This window comes from Miscanthus floridulus, chromosome 5 (genome assembly GCF_019320115.1).
Source record: "Miscanthus floridulus cultivar M001 chromosome 5, ASM1932011v1, whole genome shotgun sequence".
In the NCBI taxonomy this organism is placed as follows: Eukaryota; Viridiplantae; Streptophyta; class Magnoliopsida; order Poales; family Poaceae; genus Miscanthus; species Miscanthus floridulus.
In genome coordinates, this window is record NC_089584.1 from 108,337,687 (window position 1) to 108,364,351 (window position 26,665).

Below are 26,665 nucleotides of genomic sequence, written 5' to 3' on the forward strand. Positions count from 1 at the left end.
ATGTCCATATGAAGAACGAAGCAATAAAAACATCCCAATTTAAGTGGTGTATGAATGAGAATTAAGGCCAATATGAAATCCATGATGATCATGACTCTTCGGATGCCTAAAAAACGATGGTACATTGATTTCAACTACTCATCATATTCAGCTGAAGTGCCACTCACCATTATTATGTTATGGCTAAGCATATCTTGGCTAGTTGGACTTTTTGTGGTGAAAATTGTCTATCTGACTATCTTGATTCAAGTCGCCTACTTAATACGGGTACTTGTACTTTTTAGATCTGTTCTAGGATGTAATAACATTATTCTTTTAATGATAGACGACTTGTCCGTCGACAGCAAGACATTTGGAGTGATTTTGTCAATCTCAAGATTTGTCGGTTGAATTCTCAGGCTTTCGAAGGTGCTCATAGATGTAAGATGTGTGTGCACATGTTTTATAAGGGTACAGTGCTAAATCTTTAAACTCTACTTCTCGGGCCAAACGTCACCTTTTTTTTCGAACCACGGTACAAAATTTAATCCAGATGCCTAGCTAAGATTTTTCTTCTTTAGCAAAATTCAATCGGCAACTTTATACTTTGAAGCGCAATAAACTTGTGCATAATATTCCAACATGGGTTTTCAACACAAATTCTATACATAACTTTTGCAAACAAACTCATTATAGCAATTTGTTAGCATAACTTTTCTCATCATACTTACTCCACCCTCTACAAGAGTTATGCACCTAACTATCCATTATTATAGATTCAGCCTTCAGCTGACTAAAGACTCGCAAAAACCAAGTTTGAAGACAAACTCAAACTGAATGGTATACTAAGCACTAAGCCTATTAGAAGACACCTACCCATTCTTAGTACATTGAAGATATCCATTACCGCGGTCTCTAGCAAACTATAACAACTTTTATGCAAACAAATATGTATAAACAAGTTTGTACAAACCAAATTTCCCTAGTAAATTTTATAGAAAACCAAAATTACAGCAACAGAGAAAGGAAGGAGCAAATAAATGTATAGGAAAAAAAAAACTAAAAAGAGAGAAGAGGAAAGAATAGAAAAACAAAAGTCCGTCACGTACGCGCCCTCTAACAACGCATGAAGCGCGAGCACCAGCCAAGGTAGTAGTACTGCACCACACGAGGAAGTTTGGCAACCCAAGCCGATCCCACGACTCCACGCACTGACGCACTGTTCCAAGTCTTCATAAACATTTCCCTTTTTCATGGTCTATCTACAACAGATTCTGTAGCCCATCTGTCCACGAAATTCTAGCCGGATGACGGATGTACACATGCAGAATTGCAAATGCGTCTCCCCCTCTTCGAGGCAGTGTCTACTTCCTCGCTGTTTGATCCTCGCCACCCTTGTAATGCGTCCAGCTCGCCGATCTGTCGCCCTGTTCGTTCTGCTGCCGCTACCCTACCCGTGACCCCGACTCCGTGAACCCGGCCTCTACGTACGTCTACGGGCTGAACACCGAAATGTCGCGGTCTGCGGGGCGGCGGCCAGCCGGCCAGGCCTGCTTTTTCGGCAGCGCCCCGGCGCTGCTACGGCTGCTTTTTGCGATCACGGCCGTGGTAGCTGCCAAGCGCGGGGCTGGCTTTACAGGTTGTGGCGTGGCCGAGGCCTAGGACAAGAGGACAGAGGCGACGTGTCCGTGCCCACACGCCGCGTGTGGTTTTCTACTCGTCCTACGTCTCGCTAGGCTCGGTGCTCGACCTTGCAAGAGGCAGCTGCGTCTGCATGCCTGCCGTCTCAATTCTCTGTGGACAGACATCGTAGTCGTGTCGAGCATGCATGATGCCATGCTATCTCGCGCACATTCATCATGGCTGGCAGGCTTGGCTAGCTGTGTTCCAGCTCCGATTTGGGCTCCACCAACCGCACCTGATTGTTCAGTTACTCAGGTTAATGCAGGTCCGTTTTATCGGCCACCAACAACATTTCTTCACGTTCCCGTACCTCCCCTGCCTTTGTCAGTGATTTGGAGTGCAAACAGAGCATGGCCTCTGGTTTTTGCTTAAGCAGTTACTAACAACCAGGCACACAGGCACTGACTAACTCCACCTTCACTTATATTTTTCTCTCGCATTGCGTGTACCTGCGTGTAACTTTAGGAATCGCCAGGACAGTCTCCGTCCAGGCATCATTCGTGTGAGGCAGTGGACCTTCTCACCAGCCACGAGTTTGCTTGTGGTGATGGTGACGGCTGCGCGTACGACATCAGAATCAGAGGATCACCGGCCGGGGTCGGCGGTCCACTAGAGCAAAAGGGACGCTAGATCACCCATGCTTGGCAGCTTGCATGCAATCACTCCCGTTCCAGTAACGGGTCTAGAAGGCGAGCGACCAGTGGTGGATTCGGTGGCTGCCGTCGGCCGGTCTCACATGCTTTCTCGCGTCAATGCGTCATCGATCGAGATCAGCCGATGGAGATGATCATTAGCGTAATCAAAGCCGCCAGCCGGGCCCCTGTCATGAACCGACCTCTTGTCAGTTTGCGGCGCTGCAGTCATGCATTAACGAGATGGGGGCATCATCATCATCATGGCGATGAAGTTTGCAAGCAATTCAGTGTAAACGTCAGTCGCTTGCATTTTAAAATCGCGTTCCGTGCAGGGAAAGCGCTGAAACCGATGGCTCCGTCTGGCAAGACAAAGCGCCTCCGTTGCCTGGCTGCTATCACAAGGACGAATTCAGTGTAGGACGAACCTGGTGAAGAAAGGTGTCATCAACAGTGCAACTTGTGAAATCTATCATGCTTTGGATGAGACCCCAGTACATATCCAACTTGTTCGCTTATGCTGAAATGGTGTGAGAGAAAATCTTTAGTTGTGCATCTACGGGTAGTTTCTGGAATGCAATTGGCATCACAACAGCAGCGGATTGACAAATTCAGAAACTTATGTACCTTCAACACCCGAGCCACATCCCAGCTAAGCACTTTGGGACCTTTTCTACTCCTATGTTGTTGGCACATCTGGAAATGGCGCAATAATCGGGTATTCCGAACGGAACGGACAACTTCAGCCGGAGCCCTGGCGGCCTCCAAGGCAGAAGCGTAGTTGTGGGGAGCAAGGCTCACGAGAGCAGATAAGGAGATTGTAGCAAAGCGGTGTCAGGTCTTTTTATATATGTTTGCCAGCCTTCCGGCGACTAAACTTTAGCCGACTAAATTTAGTTGATGGTGATCCAAATGGACCAACTAAAGTTTAGCTACTTCAACCTAGCTAAAATTTAGCTGAGTCTATTAGTTGGAGGATTCATACGTCCTAACTAAGAGGACTTTTAGTTGGTTAAAGTTTAGCTTTGAAATTTTAGCTAGCTAAATTTTAGTTGATTGGACACAAACAGGTCCTTTTATGACGCGAAACGTTTGGATTATCTGGCCTCATATTTAGATCAATCATCTCGTGGAATAGGCCGTTGTATCCAAACTAGTTCTTATATGGCTTCTTTTGTCTCCCTCCTGTATAGGTGAGCTGGTGCCGACTCTTTGCAGAGCAGTAGGCCATGAAGTGCAGTTCACAGAATCCTGACCATAAAGGCTGGTGCAAGGAAGCATTCGGCCCAAGCCCAATCACATCTTCGATGCTCTTGAAGGCAAAGTTGGAAAAGAGAGAAAATCAGCCTGCCCAATTTTTTTTCCCTCCCAGCAGTCTACGTCGCTCCACCCACCTCAGAAAATAAATCAAGGGCGCAGTCGGAATCTCCACGTCGCCATCCACTCGGCTAGGCCCGCGCCGTTTTTTTATTTTCTATAATAAATATAATATAATATTAATAAAAAAAATAAAAAGGCGAAAACATCCGATACGCGAACGCTGCCGGCTGCGCACTCCCACCCCGCGAACGATAGCGAACGAAAACGTTCACCCGCCCCCAAGCTGTCAGCGACACACCCTGCGCTAACACAGTCACAGCCGGAGACACCCTCCCAGACTCGGCGAGTCGGCGTGCCCTCCGCTTCTCTCGTGTAACTGCAGCGTCTCCGCCGCGTACAGTACAGCCGCCGACGCCACCGCCTAGTCGCCCTACCTGACGACGCGGCGCCATGCCTCCTCCCCAGGACGGGGTCCATGACTCCGCGGTGCGGGCCGCGCTCCTCCCGCCCCCTGCTCCGCGCCGCGTGGCCGTGAGGCTCCGCCCGCTCCCGCTCCTCATCGCCGCGGCATTCGCGGCCTCCTACCACCTCCTCTTCCACCTCTCGCCAGCGCCGTCCTACTACCAGTCCCTCCTCCTCTCGCTCGGCTCCAACGACACCGCCGCCGCCCACCTGCACGCGCTCACCATCCGCCCCCACCTTGCGGGCACGGGCGCCAACGCCCTCGCTGCCGCGCACGTCGCCTCCGCGCTCTCCTCCCACTCCTTTCCCACCCGCCTCACGAGCTACTCCGTGCTCCTCTCCTACCCCGCGCACCGCGCTCTCTCGCTCTCCGCGCCGGATCGCGACACGGTGCTCTTCGCTCTGAAGCAGGAAACCTACTCAGGCGACCCCTACGACGCGGTCTCCGCCGAGGCCGTCCCCACCTTCCTCGCCTACGCGGCCTCCGGCTCGGTCGCCGCCGAGGCCGTCTACGCCAACTACGGCCGCGCAGAGGACTACGCTTACCTCGCCGCGCGCGGCATCAACGTCACCGGAAAGGTCGCCGTCGCGCGCTACGGCAAAGTGTTCCGCGGCGATATCGTCAGGAACGCGCGCGACGCCGGCGCCGCCGCGGCGGTAATATACACCGACGCGAAGGACTACGCGGCCGGGAAGGCCTTCCCGGACGGACCGTGGATGCCGCCGACAGGCGTGCAGGTGGGTAGCACGTTCAAGGGGGTCGGGGACCCCACGACGCCGATGTGGCCGTCGTCGGAGGGCTGCGAGCGCCTGAGCATCGCGGAGGCGATGAGCTCCGATGACATGCCGGGGATACCGGCGCTGCCGGTGTCCTGGAAGGATGGGGAGACCATACTACAGCTCATCGGCGGCGATGTGGCGCCAAAGGATTGGCAAGGAGGCGATGGCGCGGCGGCTTACAGGATTGGGCCCGGCCCGGCAGTGCTCAACCTGACCTACATAGTAAGTGGATCTTTTGCTGTAAAGGAGTAGATGGAAACTTGGAAAAGGACAGATAAAATCTTCTTTTGCTATTTGTTGTTTTCTGTGTATAGGGGAATGAGACGATGGTTACTATTCAGAATGTCATTTCGGTGATTGAAGGGAGAGAAGAACCTGATCGGTATGATCAAAATCCCCAAACCAACACTATCACCTTACCCCCAATACCCCCATCCAAACTCCAATTTAGGAAAGGGGGCACTGTAGCATATATAGTACAAATCCGTCTGTGGCCTCAAGAGTCAGCTTATATGCTATGAGTCGAAATTCAATCTTCGTTAGGTAAATGTGACTCGTAAAATTTAAAGTGTGTGAGAGACTTTTTCTTTGAACAGTGTGTATGACACACTTCTTCATTGAAACAGTGTGCTGACACACACTAAGTATTTGTAGTCATACTATAGAGGCAGAGTTATATTTTGGGTGGTGACCATCATTTACGGAACTTTGGGTGGTTAGTGATGAAATAGTCACCATGAACCACTTAGTGCTAAATATATATCACAGATTTTGTATGGTATTTCAAACTACTTAATCACTTTCCAATCTCGTTCTTTGAAAGTTAAAAAAAATCTGTACAAATTCTGTGCAATTATCATTGTAAAACATGCAGGTATGTAATCCTTGGAAATCACCGTGATGCATGGACATTTGGGGCAGCTGATCCAAACAGTGGGACAGCAACCTTGCTTGAGGTATGCTATATGTGGGTACCCAGTTTTATGTTCTAATTAAGATTTGCTCGACTTCTTGTGTATTAACTTCCATTAGATGTAGCTAGCTCAACGGTTGTCTGAGCTGCAAAAGAAGGGCTGGAGACCTCGACGAACCATCATCTTGTGCAACTGGGATGCCGAAGAGTATGGATTGGTCTCTCTCTAAACTCAATTGCTCATGACCCTGTCCTGTTTTTTTGAACGAACAATTGACATGTCTTCTTGATACAATTTTCTTTGGGGAACATTGCAGACAGGATCCACTGAATGGGTTGAGGAGAACAGGGCAATGCTAACTTCAAGAACTGTTGCTTACCTAAATGTTGATATTGCGGTGGATGGTTATGGATTTTACGCATCTGCAACTCCTCAACTTGATGAATTGCTTAAAGAAGCTAGTAAGCAGGTATAGAAATTTGAAAGAATTATAGCAGAATTTTGGAGTTAACAGAGAGAATTTAACTCATTATGTGACCAGAAATTGTACAAGTGGCTTAATTGTATGGATCCTGTAGTTATGTAAAGGGTACAGTCCAATAATTAGTACAATCAGAGGAACAAAAATTATTGATTATTGACTATTAGCAGTTTGATTTGTGATTTAATTGGTTTTTCTTGGATATACAGTTTCTGTTAGTATGAACATCTGCTGACTATGACTAAAGTCACATGGTGACTTCTTGTACCAGTCAATTAGTCTGTCTCTCTAAACATTTTCTGTTTTCATTGTTATTGACGAAGGTCCAAAATCCAGACAATGGGACACAGAGTCTCTATGATCTGTGGGTGGCTTCTAACAGTTCTCCTTTGGTAAGTAGTTAATGTTAGCTAAAGCCATTCCTTTTTCTTAACACAAGCTTGTCGTCTTTCAGTATTTCAAGTGGTTAGCATGTAAAGGGAATCATTGACCTAGTTTTGTTTCATCTTTGTTCCAAGTTCAGGCTGTGTTGCTTTTGCTGCATTAGATGCAAGTTTTAGATTTTTTATGAATTAATGAGAGTTCTGTTGACAAATGTATGCATTAAGATTGAAAGATTAGGAGGTGGAGGATCAGATTATTCTGCATTTGTTCAACACATTGGTATTCCATCAGTGGACATGACGATTGGTTCAGGTTTGTTCTACTTTCTTGTATATATACTTGCTTTCATTAACAACCTTCCTTGAAATGATCTGCTATACTGTTGTTTAACTTCGTCTTTAAATTTTATTTTTTAGATTAATCAAATAAAATATTATTTTTACTAGATATCTTCCCTTTCACAATATAATTCTGAAGCATAGCCAATTCATAGAGAAACAACGCAAAAAAGGGAATCCTATTGATTTTTGTTTTCCATTTTGTGCTGTTTGTTTGCAGACTATGCAGTCTATCATAGCTTGTATGATGACTTCATCTGGATGGAAAAGTTTGGAGATCCCTTGTTCCAGAGGCATGTTGCAGGTATGTTTACACCAACCTACAGACTTGGACTTGTACCTTTGCCACGGATGTGTCTGACCCTTGGGTTTACATACTTACACGCTATATTTCATGGCATGCTTTGTCAGCTGCTGGAAGGAGAAACGTGATACATTTCTAACCATTTTTCATTTTGAGGACACTGGAACTATTTTACTTCTGCACGCAGTTTTCTCTAGAACACTACTTTAGGTCAGATTGTAATATACTCCCTCTGTCTCAAAAGGAATGCAATTCTAAGTTTGGGATGAGTCAAAGTTTGACAAAGTTTATTGAAAATAGTATAAATATTTATGTGTGCAAATAGGTTTATTATAAAAATATTTTTCATAAGTAATCTAATGATATTTATTTGGTATTGCAAATATTAGTAATTTTTGTATAGGTTTGGTTAAACTTAAAATTGTTTGACTTCTCGGCAAGTGAGAATTGCATTCTTTTTAGGACGGAGGGAGTACATCTTGTTTACTTATTAGCTCTTTCGTACAGCCACAGTATGTTAAAAAAGCTTTGTCTTTATAGAATGAAACATGCCTATAAAATTGTTGGGGTGAAATTTCCTTTGTGATTTTGATCCTTCATCCTTACTTTGACGGAGTTGATCAGTGAAAGTGGATTATGCTAAATTTTGTTTGATAGTCTATCGCAACATCTAAAATTAACTTATGTTTCCTTTCTAGTTGCGAGCATGTGGGGGCTTGTTGCTCTTAGGCTCTCAGATGAGGAGATCCTACCCTTCAACTACAGCAATTATGTCACGGAGCTTGAGGTAACCTGTCCTTCGGAGCTCTCAAACAAATTATGGATCACCTGTTTCAGAATTGCTCGCTTTCTATTTTTCAATGAGAACTCCAAATTTAGAGAATCATGACAGTTGATCCTTGTTATCAGAATGGAGCATTAGGTATAAGTGAAACAGTACTGGGAATGTCTGTCAGCTTATCACCCCTGCACAAGTCAATCGAAGTGTTCAGAAAGGCAGTTCTGAAAGTGGATTCTGAATTGAAGGTATCTATTCTCCTGATTGCTGCGTGTTGTTGCCTGATCCATGGTTTCAACTTTGTTTAACTTTTTACTTTATTTTTTTATATAGGCTCTACAGACATGGAAAATTTGGGCCCCATGGAGAAACAATCCCTTGAAGGTCAGAGAAATCAATGACCGGCTGATGATGACCGAACGGGCGTTCACAGACCAGGAAGGACTGTCTGGACGGCCATGGTACAAACACCTTGTAAGTTCTTTTGGTGGGTTCTGAGAAAATACTGTCATCAGCTCATGTTATTGCCAGACTCACGGAAACGAAATCACACAGATTTACGCACCTTCACTGCACAACGATTACGGGGCTCAAGTGTATCCAGGTGTTGATGACGCCATTCAGAGGGCGAAGAAAATAAATACTTCTGAATCCTGGCAATCTGTACAGCATGAGATTTACAGGGTCTCTCGAGTCATAAATCAGGCAGCGCTAGTTTTAAGTGGAGGTCTAACTTGAGTATCTTTTTTTACAATAGCCCCGTTTTCTGGTAGTACATGGCCCTTGGCCGTTGGCTATAACTTCTTGAAAACAGTAGCTGGACTGATACAGTATTGCGGTGGATGTGATATGGAAAAAAGAGAGTAAATTTTACTGCCAATACTTAAGTATATCCGAGCTCTTATGCTGATCTCGTTACTTGTAAATTGCATATTTCGCTCTCCAAACTTGTCCAAGTTCTCATCCTTATTCTGATTGTACATTGCACTCTCTAAACTTGTCCTATGACCGCCCCCCCCCCCCCCCCCCCCCCCCCCCTTCCGTCTGTATTGGGTTGTCCTCGCCGTACCCTGCTGCATGTGCACAACTCAATCCGCCACCCTCTTGCCTACTTAGGGCCTGTTCGGTTCCCAGTGATGCTTGGCTGTATAAAATACAGCAGTGTTCCTGGCCGGATCGGTTCCCGGACTCAATCCCGTGCGAACCGAACATGCCCTTACGCTTCATCGCTGGCTCAACGTCGCACCGCCACGCCGCAGCAACGTGCCTGCATGCCCCCATATTGTGTCCTTGCCGAGGTGTGCCTCACCCATCCATGGTCGTGTAGGCGTGCACGTCCATCGGTCCATGCAGGCAGGCGAGCTCATCGCGCCGGGAGGCAAGAAAGGTTAATGGTCGTGTAGGCGTGCACATCCATCGGTCCATTCGGGCGATCTCATCGCGGCGGGAGGCAAGAAAGGTTGGAAGGGTGGGGAGTGATGCAAGGAGATGGCGGGGGAGAGGAAGGAGTGTGGTGGTATCGGCTGCCAAGTGTGACTGCAGTGGGGCAAAGGCACGGGTTGGTGCAGCTAAGGTGGGGGTAGGAGCGAATCGAGCAACAGCGTTGACTGGCCACTCGCCAAGCACAAGCGAGGAGGGCCATGACACATCGTGTGGCGACAAGGCAACAGTGGTGCAACACGACACAAACAAAGAAGAGTGAAGAGGGCCACGATAGTGGGGGCTTGATTAGTTGATTGGCCACTCATCGAACACAAGCGAGGAGGACACATTGAGCAAGAGCGAGGAGGGCCACGATAGTGGGGACACGTGTGGTGACAAGGCAACCATGATGCAACACAACACAAATGCATATAGGTGAGGTAGACACATGTAGCGCGACTAGGTGAGGCCGACACGAAGTGAGGGAGGAGGTGGGCTGATATTATGATATAGTAATCCAAGTTTAGAAAACCGAGTGCAATTTGTTAGTACTAGGACATGAATAACAACTCAAAATAAGTTAGATAGTCCTAGCAGGATGCATGCAATTTGGGAAAAAAAAAATTAGTGCAGTCTGGCTGCACCCACGCTCTCTGCAGACTCCATCCCGATGTCGTCCATGTGGAGATCCGAAGAATCCGACGCTCGCGCCCGTCCATTGGAGCCGAGCGCCCGAGCCGCGGTTCCCGAGCTGAGCGCCGTGCGGAGGTGAACCAGGGGGTGTCCGATCTCCACGTGGACGGCATCGGGATGGAGTCTGTAGGAAACGTGGGTGCAGCCAGACTACACGTAATTTTTTTTCATGCAATTTAAAGTCTAACTCAGAACAAGTTTAACGAGCAGGGTGTGTAATTTACAAATAATTCAAGACAAGTTCCGATTGCCACCCGTAAATTTCTTTTTAAGGAAAATGTTTTCGTGGCTCTATGTGATAAAATTCCTTTCTTGACTAAAAAGAAGTTCGGCTTCCTTCCTTAGCCCTAAAAAACTTTCCTAATTCCTTTCTTGGCCCTAAAAAACTTGACTTCTTTCCTTGGTCCTTTTAGATTTGAACTTACTTAATTGGCCTGAAATCCAACTTTCCTTCCTTTTATGACATTTCCATCAGATTTGGCAATTATCGGTGTTAAGTGGAGGATGAAATATCAATTTTACACATGGGCGAAATAGTTAAGTTTAGTTTTCATTCATATATTTCATTTTGGTGATTATTTAGACTACTTTTGGATAGAATGTACCTTATTTTCTGCAATTATGATGACTTCAAACTATGCGAAAATAGTCTAAAAATAACCCTTACCTATTTTGCTTAGGGGTTCGTCATTTCATCCACCACTTAACACCCATAGTGACCAAATTTTATGGAAGGGCCATATACGAAAAGAAAGTTAGCGGCATGTTCGCTTGGTCGTAAACGATTGTAAATTTCTAGCCAGAACAGTATTTCTCTCTCACACCAAACCAGCTGAAAACTCTAGTTTGGTTTTGGTGAATTAATGAAACCCTAAGTGCTAACGTAGTTTATCAAGTGATCATGAGATAGGTAGCACACTCCAAGTAGTAGAGCAAATGAAGATCATAACATGATGATGATGCCATGGTGATGATCAAGTGCTTGGACTTGGAAAGAAGAAAGAGAAAAATAAAAAGCTCAAGGCAAATGTATAAATTATAGGAGCTATTTTGTTTTAATGATCAAGACACTTAGAGAGTGTGATCACATTTAGGTTTGATAGCCGTACTATTAAGAGGGGTGAAACTCGTATCAAAATACGGTTATCAAAGTGCCACTAGATGCTCTAACCCATTGCATATGCATTTAGGATCTAGTGGAATGCTAACACCCTTGAAAATGTTTGTGAAAATATGCTAACACATATGCACAAGGTGATACACTTGGTGGTTGGCACATTTGAGCAAGGGTGAAGAAGTTAGAGGTGAAAAGGAGTAAGTCTGGCTAGTCACAAGGTGACCGGACGCTGATCTCAGAGGAACCAGCGCGTCCGGTCAGTTGTAACAGCGAAGATGCTGGCGTCGGTCAAACGACCGGACGCTGACAGGCTGTGTCCGGTCATGGTGATGTGGCAGCACAAAAGAAGATAATGTGTGATCGGACGCTGGCTGTGTCCGGTCAAGCATGATCGAACGCGTCCGGTCGAAGAAATTTGTTTCTGGAACCTTACTGGAAATGACCAGACGCTGGAGGATCAACGTCCGGTCACTTGTGTCGCAGAGTCCGGTCGACTGATGACCGTTGAGATCGGGCGAACAGTATTCAAAGAGAGGGGACACGTGGCATGCGTCACATGATCGGACGCTGAGGGCCAGCATCTGGTCAATATGACCGAAACGTCCGGTCACCCCGAGTTGTGCCCAGTGAAGGGGTACAACGGCTCTATTTTGTGGGAGCTTCTATTTAAGCCCCATGGCTGGTTGAAGCTCACACCTTTGGCCATTTGCATTGACATAGCAACCTTGTAAGTTTAGCCAAAGCCCTCCTACTCATCTCTACCATTGATTCATCATCTTTGTAAGATTGGGAGAGAATCCAAGTGCAATGCTTGAGTGTTTACATCTAGAGGCACTCGGTGTTCGTGTTTCGCTGTGGGATTTGCTTGTTACTCTTGGTGGTTGCCGCCACCTAGACAGCTTGGAGCAGCGAGGATCGTCGAGCGGAGGTTGGTGATTGTCTCCGGCTCCGATCATGGTGATTGTGAGGGGTTCTTGACCTTTCCCCGGCGGAGAGCCAAAAGGTACTCTAGTGGATTGCTCGTGTCTTGTGTGATCCTCATCTTGTGTTGGTTGTGCGGCACCCTATTGAGGATTTGGCGTGTGAAGCCAATTAGCACGTGAACATTCAAGTGAGTGAATCGCCACAACGAGGACTAGCTTGCCGCCAAGCAAGTGAACCTCGGTAAAAAATTATTGCGTTCATCATTGATTCCAAGGTGATTGGTCTTCATTGTTATTCATCCTTATGATTGATTGGTTTCTTCATCTACACGGCGATATAACCTTCTTGATCACTCTCTGTATATTACCGCCAACTAGTTGTCAAGCTCTTTACTGTAGCTAGTTGTGAGAGCTTGCTTGGTTGGTTGGTGTGGCTCTTTAGTTAGCCTTTGAGAGCACACTAACATAGGGTAGTGTCATAGTTATTGTGTGAATAGATACTATCTAAATTAGAATTGTGGTAGGTGGCTTGCATTTTGAGTAGGCTAGCGCAACACTTGCTCGCCTCATAATTGTCTAACCATTTTGTTAAGTGTTGTTGTAGAAATTTTTATTAGGCTATTAACCCCGTCTAGCCATTAGGACCTTTCAAGTGGTATCAGAACCGAGGTCACCGTGATTTGAGGCTTAACAACCTTCGGTGTAAAAATGACTCAAATCAACAAAACAAAGAAGCCACCCCAATTTGATGGCTCCAACTATCCCTATTGAAAGGCTAAGATGACAACTTATATCAAGTCAATCAATTGAAAGGTTTGGAAGGTGGTAGAGACAAAGATTGAGATTGAAGATGAAGAGGCTCCCACCGCTGCCAAAGAAATACTACTCCAAAATAATGGCATCACTCTTAGTGCCATCCATGATGCTTTGAATGAGAGAACATTCGAGCAAATCAAGAACATTGAGAGAGCTCATGAGGCATGGAAGAAATTGAAAGAATCATTTGAGGGCACTCAAGCCGTGAAGGGCACAAAGGCATACATCCTCAAAGAAAAGTTTGCAAGCTTCAAGATGAAGGAGGATGAGAGTGTGCCGGACATGTTCCATCGAATGGAAGTGCTTGTCAATGATCTCAAAGCACTTGGTGAGAAGATAGAGGACAAGTACTTCTCTAATAAGTTCTTGAGATGTTTACCCACAAGATTTGGCATGTTGGTCACTTTGCTAGTGAGGACCGGTTTGGACACAATGACACCAAATCAAATCTTGGGAGATATTATGACCGATGATGCTTATAGAGATGATGATGAAAAGGAAGAAAAGAGGGAGAAGAGGGATGACAAGAAGAAGAGCATGGCATTCAAGGCCACATCATCCAAGGGCAAAGCTAAGCAAGAAACAACAAGTGAAGATGACGATTCATGGGATGATGATGATGATGAGAAGATGGCTCTCTTTGTCAAGAGGTTTGGCAAGTTCATGGTGAAGAAGGGCTACCGTGCTAGAAGAAAGAAGTCTTCATCTAAGAACAAAGAAGAGTCAAGAAGGTGCTTCAAGTGTGGAAGCAAATATCATCTTGTTGCTTAATGTCCATACAATAGCGACAATAATGATGACAACAAGAAGAAGGACAAGAAGGAAAAGAAAGAGAAGGACAAGATGACCTTCAAGAAGAAGAAGGGTGGTTCATATGTAGTCACTTAGGATAGTGATGCTTCCTCAAGTGATGATGATGATAGTGATGATGACAAGACCACCAAGAAGAAGGCATTTGCAAGCATTGCTATCAAAGAGAAGCCTTCTCTCTTTGACACTCTATCATACTTCATGGCTAAGGCCACTAAGGTATAAATTTATGATGATGGAAATGATGAGGAACATGAAAATGAAAATGATAGTGATAGTAATGATGATGAACCTACTAAGGATGAATTATTTGATATGCTAGAAGATACTAGAGAACACTTTGACATCAAGAGAAGAGAATGCAAAAGCTTGCGTAAGGAACCAAAATAAAAAGAAGCATGTTGAAACTTGCAATGTAGGTTTAACTTGTGATATAATTGATGAATCACTATCTATGCCTATCATTGTTCCTCCCACTAACCATTCTTATAGTACTTCTACTTCCACCTCATCTAGTAGTGATGGTTTCACTTATGATGCCTCACTAATGGTTGAGAATGAGAACCTCAAGAAGAAGGTCAATAAGCTCACTCACACCTTAGCTAAGGCCTATGATGGTGATGACCGCTTGCTTATATGTTTGGATAGCCAAAGAGCTTCTCTCTACAAAGAGGGATTATGCTATACCCCCAAGAAAGGTAAGGCGGCCTTTGCTCCTCACAAGACTAGTTTTGTGAAGAACAATGATTGGTTTTACACTAGTTGCAAGTAAGTTGGTCATAAAGAGCATGAGTGCAAGAACAAGAGCAAAAATGCTAATATATCCTTATTTAAGATTAATTCTTTCTATGTGCTTACTAAGGGTACAAATGGTATGAAGGCTAAGTTCATTGGTAAACCATGGATGGGCTCAAAGAAGAAAGCTATTTAGGTACCAAAGATCTTAGTAACTAATATTCAAGGACCCAAGCAAGTTTGGGTACCTAAAAAGAATTGATCCTCTTTTGTAGGTCAATTACAAAACTGGAGGAAGACATTGGGTTCTTGATAGTGAGTGCACTCAACATATGACCGGTGATGCAAGAATGTTCAACTCAATCAACACCAATGGCAATAATGGTTATGATAGTATTATATTTGGTGATAATGGCAAAGGCAAGGTCAAAGGGCTTGGTAAGATTGCAATATCAAATGACATGAGCATATCCAATGTGTTGCTAGTAGAGAGCTTGAACTTCAATTTGTTATCTATGACTCAATTGTGTGATCTTAGATTCAAATGCATATTTGGGGTAGATAATGTAGAGATCATAAGTGTAGATAACTCTAATTTGATCTTCAAAGGCTTTAGATATGAGAATCTATACTTGGTTGATTTCAATGCTAGTGAAGCTAAATTATCTACATGCTTGTTCACTAAGTCTAGCATGGGTTGGTTATGGCATAGAAGACTTGGTCATGTTGGAATGAAATAATTGAATAGATTAGTTAAGTATGACTTAGTTAAAGGCTTGAAAGATGTTATGTTTGAAAAGGATAAGCTTGTAGCTCTTGTCAAGCCAGCAAACAAGTTGGAAACACCCATTCTAAGAAAAGCATGATAAGCACTAGCAAAGCATTTGAGTTATTGCACATAGATTTATTTGGGCCAACACAATGCACTAGCATTGGTGGAAATAAATATGGCTTTATGATAGTGGATGATTATACTAGATACACTTGGGTATTCTTTCTAATGGACAAAAATGATATGTTTGCAACATTCAAATCATTTGTCAAGGGCATTCACAATGAGTTTAAAACAACCATCAAGAGAGTTAGAAGTGACAATGATAGTGAGTTTAAGAACACTAGAATTGATGAGTTATGTGATGAATTTAGAATTAGACATCAATTCTCGGCTAAATACACTCCACAATCAAATGGCATTGTTGAGAGAAAGAATAGAATACTCATTGATATGGCAAGATCTATGCTTAGTGAGTACAATGTGAGTCAATCTTTTTGGGCCAAAGCTATCAACACGGCTTGCTATTGTAGCAACCGCCTCTATTATCACCCGTTAAAAGAGAAGACACCATATGAGCTCTTGAATGGTAGAATGCCCAACATTGCATATTTTTGGGTCTTTGGTTGCAAATGCTATATTTTGAAGAAAGGCACTAGATTGGGCAAGTTTGACAAGAAATGTGATGAAGGATTCCTACTTGGTTATTCCACTACAAGCAAAGCATATAGAGTTTAGAATTTAGATAGTGGTACTCTTGAGGAAGTTTATGATGTTGAATTTGATAAAACCAAGGGTTCACAAGTAGAGAATGAGAACTTGGAAGATGTTAGAGGCATTCAACTTTCAAATGTCATGAAGAATATGGATGTTGGTGAATTGAGGCCTAGGCAAGTGAATGATGATGAAGATGATCAAGTGCAAGTGCTCTCTAACTCAAATGTGCAAAATGATATAAATCAAGCTAACACAAGTGGCTCTCATGATAATGAACAAGATCAAGTATCTAGTACATCATCTCAACCCAATGATCAAGCAAGTGCAAGCAATCAAGTTCTAATCCTCCAACAAACCAATGTTGCAAGGGATCGTCCATTGGACACTATCATTGGTGATATTTCTAGAGGTGTACAAACAAGATCAAGATTGGCTTCATTTTATGAGCATTTCTCATTTGTGTTATCCATTGAACTAAAGAAGATAGATGAAGCATTGAGGGATGTTGATTGGATGAATGCTATGCATAAAGAGTTGAATAACTTCTCAAGAAATCAAGTATGTGAGTTAGTAGAAAGACCAAAGGGACACAATGTGATTGGAACCAAATAGGTATTTAGAAACAAGCAAGATCAAGATGGGATAGTAATAAGGAACAAAGCAAGATTGGTAGCACAAGACTATACATAAGTTGAAAGTCTTGACTTTGGAGAAATATATGCCCTGGTTGTTAGATTGGAAGCAATTAGAATCTTGCTAGCATATGCTTGTGCCCACAACATCAAGCTCTATCAAATAGATGTTAAGAGTGCATTTCTCAATGGCTACATCAATGAAGAAGTATATATTGAGCAACCTCTCGGTTTTGAAGATGATAAGAAGCCCAACCATGTATACAAGTTGAAGAAAGCTTTGTATGGTTTGAAACAAGCACCTAGAGCATGGTATGTGAGATTAAGGATTAAGGGATTTCCTACTCTCTAAATGGTTCACAATGGGCAATGATGATACCACTCTTTTCATCAAGAAAATTAAAAAAGATCTATTTGTGTTGCAAATATATGCTGATGATATCATATTTGGATCAACCAATCAAAACTTTTATAAAGAATTTGGAAAGATGATGGCTAATGAGTTTGACATGTCCATGATTGGAGAGTTGAGTTACTTCTTTGGTATTTAAATCAAGTAATTGAAGAATAGTACATTTTTGAGTTAAGGCAAGTATATCAAGGATATGATCAAGAAGTTTGGCATGAGTGATAGTAAAGCCATTAGTACACAAATAGGAACAAATGGTAACTTAGATAGTGATGCAAGTGGCAACATGGTGGATCAAAAATTGTATCGATCTATGATTGGAGCCTACTCTATGTGACCGCATCAAGACCGGATGTCATGTTTAGTGTATGCATGTGTGCAAGATTTCAAGCCTCACCAAGAGAAAGTCATTTGAAGGCTACAAAGAGAATATTGAGGTACTTGTAGCATACACCAAATATTGGTTTGTGGTATCCCAAAGGAGCAAAGTTTGAGCTAGTTGGTTACTCCGACTCAGACTATGCAGGATGTAAGGTTGAAAGGAAGAGCACCTTAGACACATGTCAATTGTTAGGAAGATCACTTATTTCATGGTCATTAAAGAAGCAAAATAGTGTTGCATTATCAACCGCCGAAGCCAAATATATATCCGCCGGTAGTTGTTGTGCATAAATACTTTGGATGAAGGCCACTTTGAGTGATTTTGGAATCAAGTTTAAGAAAGTGCCATTGCTATGTGACAATGAGAGTGCAATCAAATTGACCAATAATCCGGTTCAACATGTAAGAACAAAGCACATTAATGTCCACCACCATTTCATAAGAGATCACTAATAAAAAGGGGACATTTGCATTGAGAGTGTAGGCACCAAAGATCAACTTGCTGATATATTCACCAAGCCATTGGATGAGAAAATGTTTTGCAAGCTAAGGAATGAGTTAAACATATTGGATTTCTCAAATATGTGTTGATGCACCCCCACTCATATGACATGCCTCTCCTTCGAGCAATCCAAGGTAAAAGTTGATTGGCATGGCATACATCCTTGCTAAGGACATGTTTAATGCATCTAGTCATCTCTCCATTTTATTAGGCTCATTCATGAAAATCAAATGAATTTAATGATTGTATGGTACCACTATTGCTTCTATGTTTATTTTGATCTAGTGGTAGCATATGACATGTTTGTGGGCTTATAAACCTAGTGTTTGATCTAGAAAATGAGCTCTAAGTGTTTAACTCAACATGGTACAAGATAACCCTTATTTGGAGGTGTGAAGAAGCTTGTCCTTAGATCAAACCGAGTTAAACATCTTTGGCAAGTATTTTAGATTGAACCAAATTTAGGAATATGATCCTCACCTCATTGTTTGACATTGATAAATCTCAACCTATCTATAATTAAAGTCTTTGTGGTCATTGATGACAAAAGGGGAGAGAAACAAAGATATAAGTGATAGGGGGAGAAATAACAAAGATATTAGTACATGAGGAGAAATAGTGCACAAAGATAGTGAAAAGACAACACAAAGGGGAGAGAAATAAAGATACAAGTGATAGGGGGAGAAGGGAGAAATATGTCAAAGTAAAGGGATCAATTAAAATTTTGAGCATACAAGTAGGGGGAGCAAGCTCATGAACTTGTATGATGCATTTGAATGTGTATTTCATATGTTTGCTTGCATGGCACAAGTTCTAAATTTCAATATTCATGCTTGTGTGGTGTATGCTAGTTATAGATTTGAATGATGAAATGAAAAACTAGCATGCATAGGTTATCTAGTGATTTCTTCTCCAAGTGTTGTTTCCAAGTGGTATCAAGCCAACCATGGTGCTAAGGATGGTATAATGGTGCACTCCGATTGGTATCACGCTTCAAAAGTCCATTGAAAGGGTCGAGATGGCGACTAGAGGGGGGTGAATAGTCCTTTTTAAAACTTAATCATGTTGGCTAACCGAAACAAGTGCAGAATTAAAACTATCAGACTAGCCAAGACTACACCCCTCTATTTATGTTCACTAGCACCTTGCAAAGATACTAATCAAGCAACAAAGGTGCCGGGCTAGCTAGAGCTCTCCTAACCAATTCTAGAAGCAAGGTCACACAAACCTATGCTACTAGTACTTTAAGCAATAAGGGAGCTCCTACACATGCTAGTAAGCAAAAGCATAAAGTCAACTAAGCTCACTAGCAATGCTCAATAATAAGGCAACCAATGCCAAATTAGAGAGCGCAATTACTTAGCTACATAAACTAAGCAATGTGACTAATAAGGTTACACAAACCAAATTAGCCATGCAAGGGAGCTACTTCTATGCTACATAAGCAAGAAGGTAACTAGCAAGCTACACAAGCTAACTAATTACAAAAGCAACAACACAAGCTCAATGTATATGAAAGTAATCACAAGCTTGTGTAACAGGGATGCAAATCAACGGGAAGAACAAGGTTGACACGATGATTTTTCTCCCGAGGTTCACGTGTTTGTCAACACGCTAGTCCCCGTTATGTCGACCGCTCACTTGGTGGTTCGGCGGCTAATTGGCATCACCCGCCAAGCCCGCACGTCAGGCACCGCAAGAACCTACCCTAGAAGTGAGGGTAGCTCAATGCCATGCTTTACTAAAGTTGCTCTTCGCGACTCCTACGGGGCGAGCACAATGCCCCTCACAAAGCACTTCTCCGGAATGCCGCACAAGCTTCTTGCGGGCTTCGATAGAGACCACCACCAAGCCGTCTAGGAGGTGGCAACCTCCAAGAGTAACAAGCACCACTGGCTTGCAACTCGATCACCTAGTGCCACTCGATGCAACCTCATGATGCAATCGCACTAGAATCGCTCACTCACACAATCGGATGATCACTATCAAGTATGTGTGAGATGGAGGGCTCCTAAGCACTCTCAAGCATGGACACAAAGTCTCTCAAGGTGCTCCGCTCCAGCCATGGCCGAAGGCCACTTCTATTTATAGCTCCATGGGCTAAACTAGCCATTACCCCTTCACTGGACGTTTTTCGGGCCGACCGGACGTAGCACCAGACGCTGCACTGGACGCACCGATCGTGCATACTGGACATGTCCGGTAGCTGCCTGACCGCCACGTGTCCGACCATTGCCTCCAATAGCTCTCTGACAAGACGACTGAACGCTCAGCATGAAACGACCAGACACTCAGCTGCTGTGTCCGGTCGAGTCCAGGAAGCCTCCAGGGCCGACCGGACGCGACAGTTAGAAACCGACCAGACGCTGAGCCTCAGCGTCCGATCGAGTATAATAAGCACCCACTGATGACCTAACACATCTGGTCACATTGGACCAGACGCAGCCAGCGTCCGATCGTCTATACTACCGAACACCGCATTTTTTGATTCACACCGGACGTGTTCGGTGTGGTGACCGGACACGTCTGGTCGCACCGTGCAGTTTAGTCCTGAGCCACATACCGGACGTGTCCGGTTTCCATACCGGACGCGTCCGGTCACACTATGACCAGCGCAACTAACTCCTTTTCAACTCTAACTTCTTCACCCTTGCTCAAATGTGCCAACCACCAAGTGTATCACCTTGTGCACATGTGTTAGCATATTTTCACAAACATTTTAAGGGTGTTAGCCACTCAATCTTGCCATGCCACTCGATCCTAGCGACGATGCAAAGTTAGATCACTCGAGTGGCACTAGATGACCGATATACAAATAAGTTTACCCCTCTTGATAGTACGGCCATCTATCCTAAACCCGGTCATAAACTTCTCTACATACCTATGACTGGTGAAATGAAATGCCCTAGGTTATACCTTTGCCTTGCGCATTCCATTCCATCTCCTCCAACGTCGATGCAACACATGCACCAACACGATCAACAATGATATGATCCACTTCATATCATCACGTGATCATATTGGTTCATCGATCTTGACTTTACTTGCTCTTCACCGTTGCCATCATCCATCGGCGCCAAGTCTTGCTCAAGCTTCACTGCCACGTGGTCCATCACTCCAAAGCCTTTGACTTGCCCTTCACGCTTGCAACTGGTCCATCAAGCCAAGTCTTGTCTTGATCTTCTCCAGCTTGATCACATGACTCAATGTCATGTCTCATGTGCAATGAGCTCCTTCATCATCACATGTGTGAGCTTTGCAACATCTCCAAGCCATTTTCACCTTCATGGCATATGTTGCTCACACACATGTACCTGTGAACTAATCACCTCTGTATCTCATATAAACACAATTAGTCCACCTAGGTTGTCACTCAATTACCAAAACCACACAAGGACCTTTCATCCATCTTTTATACCTTAGCATCATTTGGTAGATATTGTCTCCTATATTTCCTATCTAAGCATATGTGCAAGCTACAATCTAAACTCTTAGCACATATGTAGGGGGAGCAATTGCTACCATATGAAGTTCATGAAACTTGTCCATATCCTTTTACACATAGTAAATATGCTTAGACAAGCAACATAGATTTAATTGAATTTCAATTCATATCTTTGTGAAAGGGTTGTCATCAATTACCAAAAATGGGAGATTGAAAGCTCTAGTTTGGTTTTCGTGAATTGATAAAACCCTAAGTGCTAACCTAGTTTATCAAATGATCATAAGATAGGTAGCACACTCCAAGTAGTAAAGCAAATGAAGATCATAACATGATGATGATGCCATGATGATGATCAAGTGCTTGGACTTGGAAAGAAGAAAGAGAAAAATAAAAAGCTTAAGGCAAAGGTATAAATTGTAGGAGCTATTTTGTTTTGGTGATCAAGACACTTAGAGAGTATGATCATATTTAGGTTTGATAGCCATACTATTAAGAGGGGTGAAACTCGTATCGAAATGCGGTTATCAAAGTATCAATAGATGCTCTAACCCATTGCATATGCATTTAGGATCTAGTGGAATGCTAACACCCTTAAAAATGTTTGTGAAAATATGCTAACACATGTGCACAAGGTGATACACTTGGTGGTTGGCATATTTGAGCAAGGGTGAAGAAGTTAGAGGTGAAAAGGAGTAAGTCTCGCTGGTCACAAGGTGACCGGACGCTGGTCTCAAAGGAACCGGCGCGTCCGGTCAGTTGTAACAGCGAAGACGCTGGCGTCGGTCAAACGACCGGACGCTGGGTCGCTCAGCGACCGGACGCTGACAGGCTATGTCCGGTCATGATGACATGGCAGCACAGAAGAAGATACTATGTGACCGAACGCTGGCTGTGTTCGGTCAAGCATGACCGGATGCGTCCGGTCGAAGAAATTCATTTCTGGAACCATACTAAAAATGACCAGACGCTGGAGGATCAGCGTCCGGTCGACTAATGATCGTTGAGATCGGGTGAATAGTATTCAAAGAGAGGGGACACATGGCATGCATCACGTGACCGAAGCGTCCGGTCACCCCGAGTTGTGCCTAGTGAAGGGGTACAATGGCTCTATTTCGTGGGAGCTTCTATTTAAGCCCTATGGCTGGTTGAAGCTCACACCTTTGGCCATTTGCATTGACATAACAACCTTGTGAGCTTAGCCAAAGCCCTCCCACTCATCTCCACCATTGATTCATCATCTTTGTGAGATTGGGAGAGAATCCAAGTGCATTGCTTGAGTGTTTGGATCTAGAGGCACTTGGTGTTCGTGTTTTGCTGCGGGATTCGCTTGTTACTCTTGGTGGTTACTGCTACCTAGACAGCTTGGAGCAGCGAGGATCGTCGAGCGGAGGTTGGTGATTGTCTCCGGCTCCGATCATGGTGATTGTGAAGGGTTCTTGACCTTTCCTCGATGGAGAGCCAAAAGATACTCTAGTGGATTGCTCGTGGCTTGTGTGATCCTCATCTTGTGTTGGTTGTGCGGCACCCTATTGAGGGTTTGGCGTGTGAAGCCAATTAGCGTGTGAACCTCCAAGTGAGTGAATCGCCACAACGAGGACTAGCTTGCCGGCAAGCAAGTGAACCTCGGTAAAAAATCATTGTGTTCATCATTGATTTCGAGGTGATTGGTCTTCATTGTTATTCATCCTTGTGATTGATTGGTTCCTTCATCTACACGGCGGTATAACCTTCTTGATCACTCTCTTTACATTACCGCAAAGTAGTTGTCAAGCTCTTTAGTGTAGCTAGTTGTGAGAGCTTGCTTGGTTGGTGTGGCTCTTTAGTTAGCCTTTGAGAGCACACTAACATAGGGTAGTGTCATAGCTATTGTGTGAATAGATACTATTTAAACTAGAATTGTGGTATGTGACTTGCATTTTGAGTAGGCTAGCGTAAAACTATAACACCTCTGGTGTTTTGACCTAGCACTAAAATTTGACATGTCATCATATGCATTGCAAAGCATTCATAAAAGTAGAAAATTTTGAATGCATTCACTAATAAGCTTTATTTCATAATGTTGTTATTTCATGTGATGTGATTCAAAACCCTAAATAAAGATCATGACTACAAGGGTCAAAATTCATGTGATCATGTGAGGTCATGTGTCATTTGACTCAAATAACCCTAATGGGCCATGTTACTGGTCAAAAATCAAAATTTAAGTAAAAGGAAGACAAATCAAATTTGAATTCAAATTCAAATTATAAGTCCTTTTTGCCCCTTTTGACTAATTCAAAATCCATGTGGAATTTGGGGTTGAGGCAAAAAGCAAAGTTGGAGATTATTTTATGTGGATCAGCTTTGGTATTCAAAGTTTTTCAAGTTTACATATAAAATTTGGAGTAATTTTGAAATGATTCAAATGCTCAAATGCACCCTAAATTCAAATTTCAAAATGGAGGTAGAATTTAAAAATGTTCCTAGAAGCAAAGTTGTAGAGTTTGAAAAATTGAGCAACTTTCATTTTTGGAGATTTTCAACTTCTTTAGAAAATTTGAGAGTAATTTGAAAAATAGACTCAGTGGCAGTTCTGTAAATAATTCAAAAATCAAAATCAACATCGCCTGTTTGCCACCGGCGACACGCCGCTGTTTGCCGCCGACCTTCTTCGCCGCTTTCACGCGTGGTGACACGCCGATGCCTCCGTGGCGAGCTCGCTCGTGTGCTGTCGACACCGCACGCCTTCCTTCCTTCTATAAATAGGAGCACGCCATCATCATTTCTCAGTTTCCCGTCGACTGCTCGTCGCCGGTGTCCTGACCGCGCTCGTGAAATTCGTCCTCGCCGTAGTACCTGGGGTCAATTGCGTTGGCCAGAAGCTCCGCCTCGCCCTACCACTCATTCCCGACCTGCTCGCCTCGCCTCTAGCCGGTCAGCACCACCACGCGACGTCGTCTTCTTCGAAGCCGTCCGGAGCTCCGCCATCATCGGCCTCACCGTGGTCCCGTCGATCCAGTACGTCTCCGCCTTCACCGAGTCTACCTACGTGATCACGGTGAGCTCCTGAACGTGAAGATCGTTTCGCTTTAGTCTCTACTGCAACGTCGCCGTGGTTACGCCGTACACCGTCGTGCCCAGGCCGCCATGCCAGGCGTGGAGCTATCTCCGGTGCGCCTTTTGCCTTTCTGATAGCTAGGATCGGTTCGGGGAAAAGAGTAGGTCATGTAGGTGCGGTCTGCTTCACCAGAGCTTCACCGCCGGCGCGTTTTGCCGATCGAAGCAGACAGAGCCGGCGTGCGTCCTCTTTGGGTCACTGACAAGCGGGGCCTGGCTGTCAGTGCGAGAGAGGAAGAAGAACAGTGCGATTTTGTATTTTCTGAAATTATGAATAGTGCTAAAACTTTGGGAATTTGTAGGAAAATAATTATAGCTCCAAAAATTCTAAAAATTTTTGTGTAGCTTCTGTACATGCTCTAGTATGGTTTAAAAATATGAAACTTGAAATTTGAATAAATTTTTAATGTTCAAATATTCATTCCATTAATTGATAAATGCAATTTCTATGATTTTTGTAGGCCACTATATAATTCCAAAAATTATAAAATTTGTTTTGGTACACTAATTTGATATGAGGAAGCTTACATAAAATTTTGAGGTCATTTGGAACAAGTTTATTTTTGGGCTTATTTCCAAATTAATTCAAAAATAAATAAAAGCAAACCCTAAGTGTTTGATTAGTGTTGGATCTTGTTTTGGTCATGTTTTGTGACTAGTAGGGTTTCAAGATCCATTTGGTCAAATTACATGTGTGGCTCTTGACGGTAGGATTACAAGTTGGTTTTGTTGGCTTGCAATTGTACCGTGAAGGAAAATCATTTGCGGGGTGTTTTTACATTTCATGTACCGTGAAAGCATCATGTTTACATTATCATCATGTTAAAGCATATGTTATCGTTTCGTGTAAAATCCGAGAGTAAAACGATTCTAGTTGAACAAGTTCTGGAAGAATCCCCGGTTGTCGCGGGATTTGATATTTGTGGTACTGATCCGGAACCTGAGATCGTCAACAAAGGCAAGTCCCGGTTTATGCATTAAACCCTTACCTTGTTTACTTTGAAAAGTTTATTACCTATGTTACTTATTGCATTAAGTTGATTAATTCAAATGTTACCTATTTGATGTATTGCCTACCTTGATAATTATTTACCATCCTTGAAGATGTTTTCATTTACAAAGGCGTAGAATGCTTAGTATGCTGTATGATAGGCTTTCAAAGTAAAAGTTTCGATACAATCAAAGATGGTATACTGGCCAAAGAAAGAAAGAAGGTAGAATGAACTAGAGACTAGTCGGGCGACTTATTTTGAATGTTGAGTAATGTTGCCGACTATGTCGCTTAAAGGCTACTCATTGTGGATCTTCTGAACGAGACACTTTGTAGTACTGGTCACATACTCCGGTAAGCCTACTTCGGCTAATCCGATACTAAGACGAATGCCCACGCACTGGGAGTGCAGAGATGACGGGAGTAGCGTGTACCCTCGTGGCTAGAATGTGGCCAGATTTGAGGTGTGCTGTGCTCTCAGGTGGCGTGGAGACGACTTAGTATTGGAAGATCCGGTAGCGAAGTTGATATATGCAAGATTAAGTTCTACATATGTCGTGTGATAAGGAATCCCCAGCTGGGACTTGAATCAATTCAAATTGCCGGTGCTCCGCGGATATGGAGACTCGATCCATTACAGAAGCAATGCAGGACTGGTGAATTACTAAAATATGAGAAAAGAATGGAATGAGAAGGATTGGAATATGGGAAATATACATTTAGTTGAGATAATGAACTTAAAGGACTTAGGGGTAAAACTTGAAAATAGAATGAAGAATAGTAAGCTTTTGGCAAAGAACTTTTGAATCTTGCTACATCCTTACCTTGCCCCAAACCCTGCATCTCTAAAAGTCTTACACCCCTTTATGTTGGGTTAGTCTTGTTGAGTACTTTTGTACTCAGGGTTTGTTAACCCTTGTTGCAGGTGAGTCGCATGCGCAGGCTTGTTTTGGTCCCTGCTGCATGTCTATGTTTGAAGTCAATGACGATGAGGAGTGATGAATGGCCTTTGGACAAGGCACTAGTTTGTATGATAAATAAAGTTAATGTAATATTATCCCGCTACTATGGTTATATAACACTTATGGTATTGTAAGTTTGAAAACAACTGGTTTGTAACCTATGTTACCTTAAGACTTCCGCTATCTT

General features: G+C 43.4%; 1 protein-coding gene across 1 annotated transcript; it reads left to right on the top strand.

The window, feature by feature from the left end:
• The first annotated feature begins 3,928 nt into the window (after positions 1 to 3,928).
• LOC136450440 (probable glutamate carboxypeptidase LAMP1) lies at positions 3,929 to 8,981 on the top strand. The gene is made up of 12 exons (XM_066450876.1): positions 3,929 to 5,078; positions 5,171 to 5,238; positions 5,731 to 5,812; positions 5,895 to 5,987; positions 6,087 to 6,239; positions 6,575 to 6,643; positions 6,860 to 6,947; positions 7,194 to 7,277; positions 7,976 to 8,064; positions 8,187 to 8,303; positions 8,389 to 8,529; positions 8,611 to 8,981. The coding sequence occupies exons 1-12, from the start codon at positions 4,065 to 4,067 to the stop codon at positions 8,791 to 8,793; spliced, it is 2,181 nt and encodes a 726-aa protein (XP_066306973.1). The 5' UTR covers positions 3,929 to 4,064; the 3' UTR covers positions 8,794 to 8,981.
• The last annotated feature ends 17,684 nt before the right edge of the window (positions 8,982 to 26,665 follow it).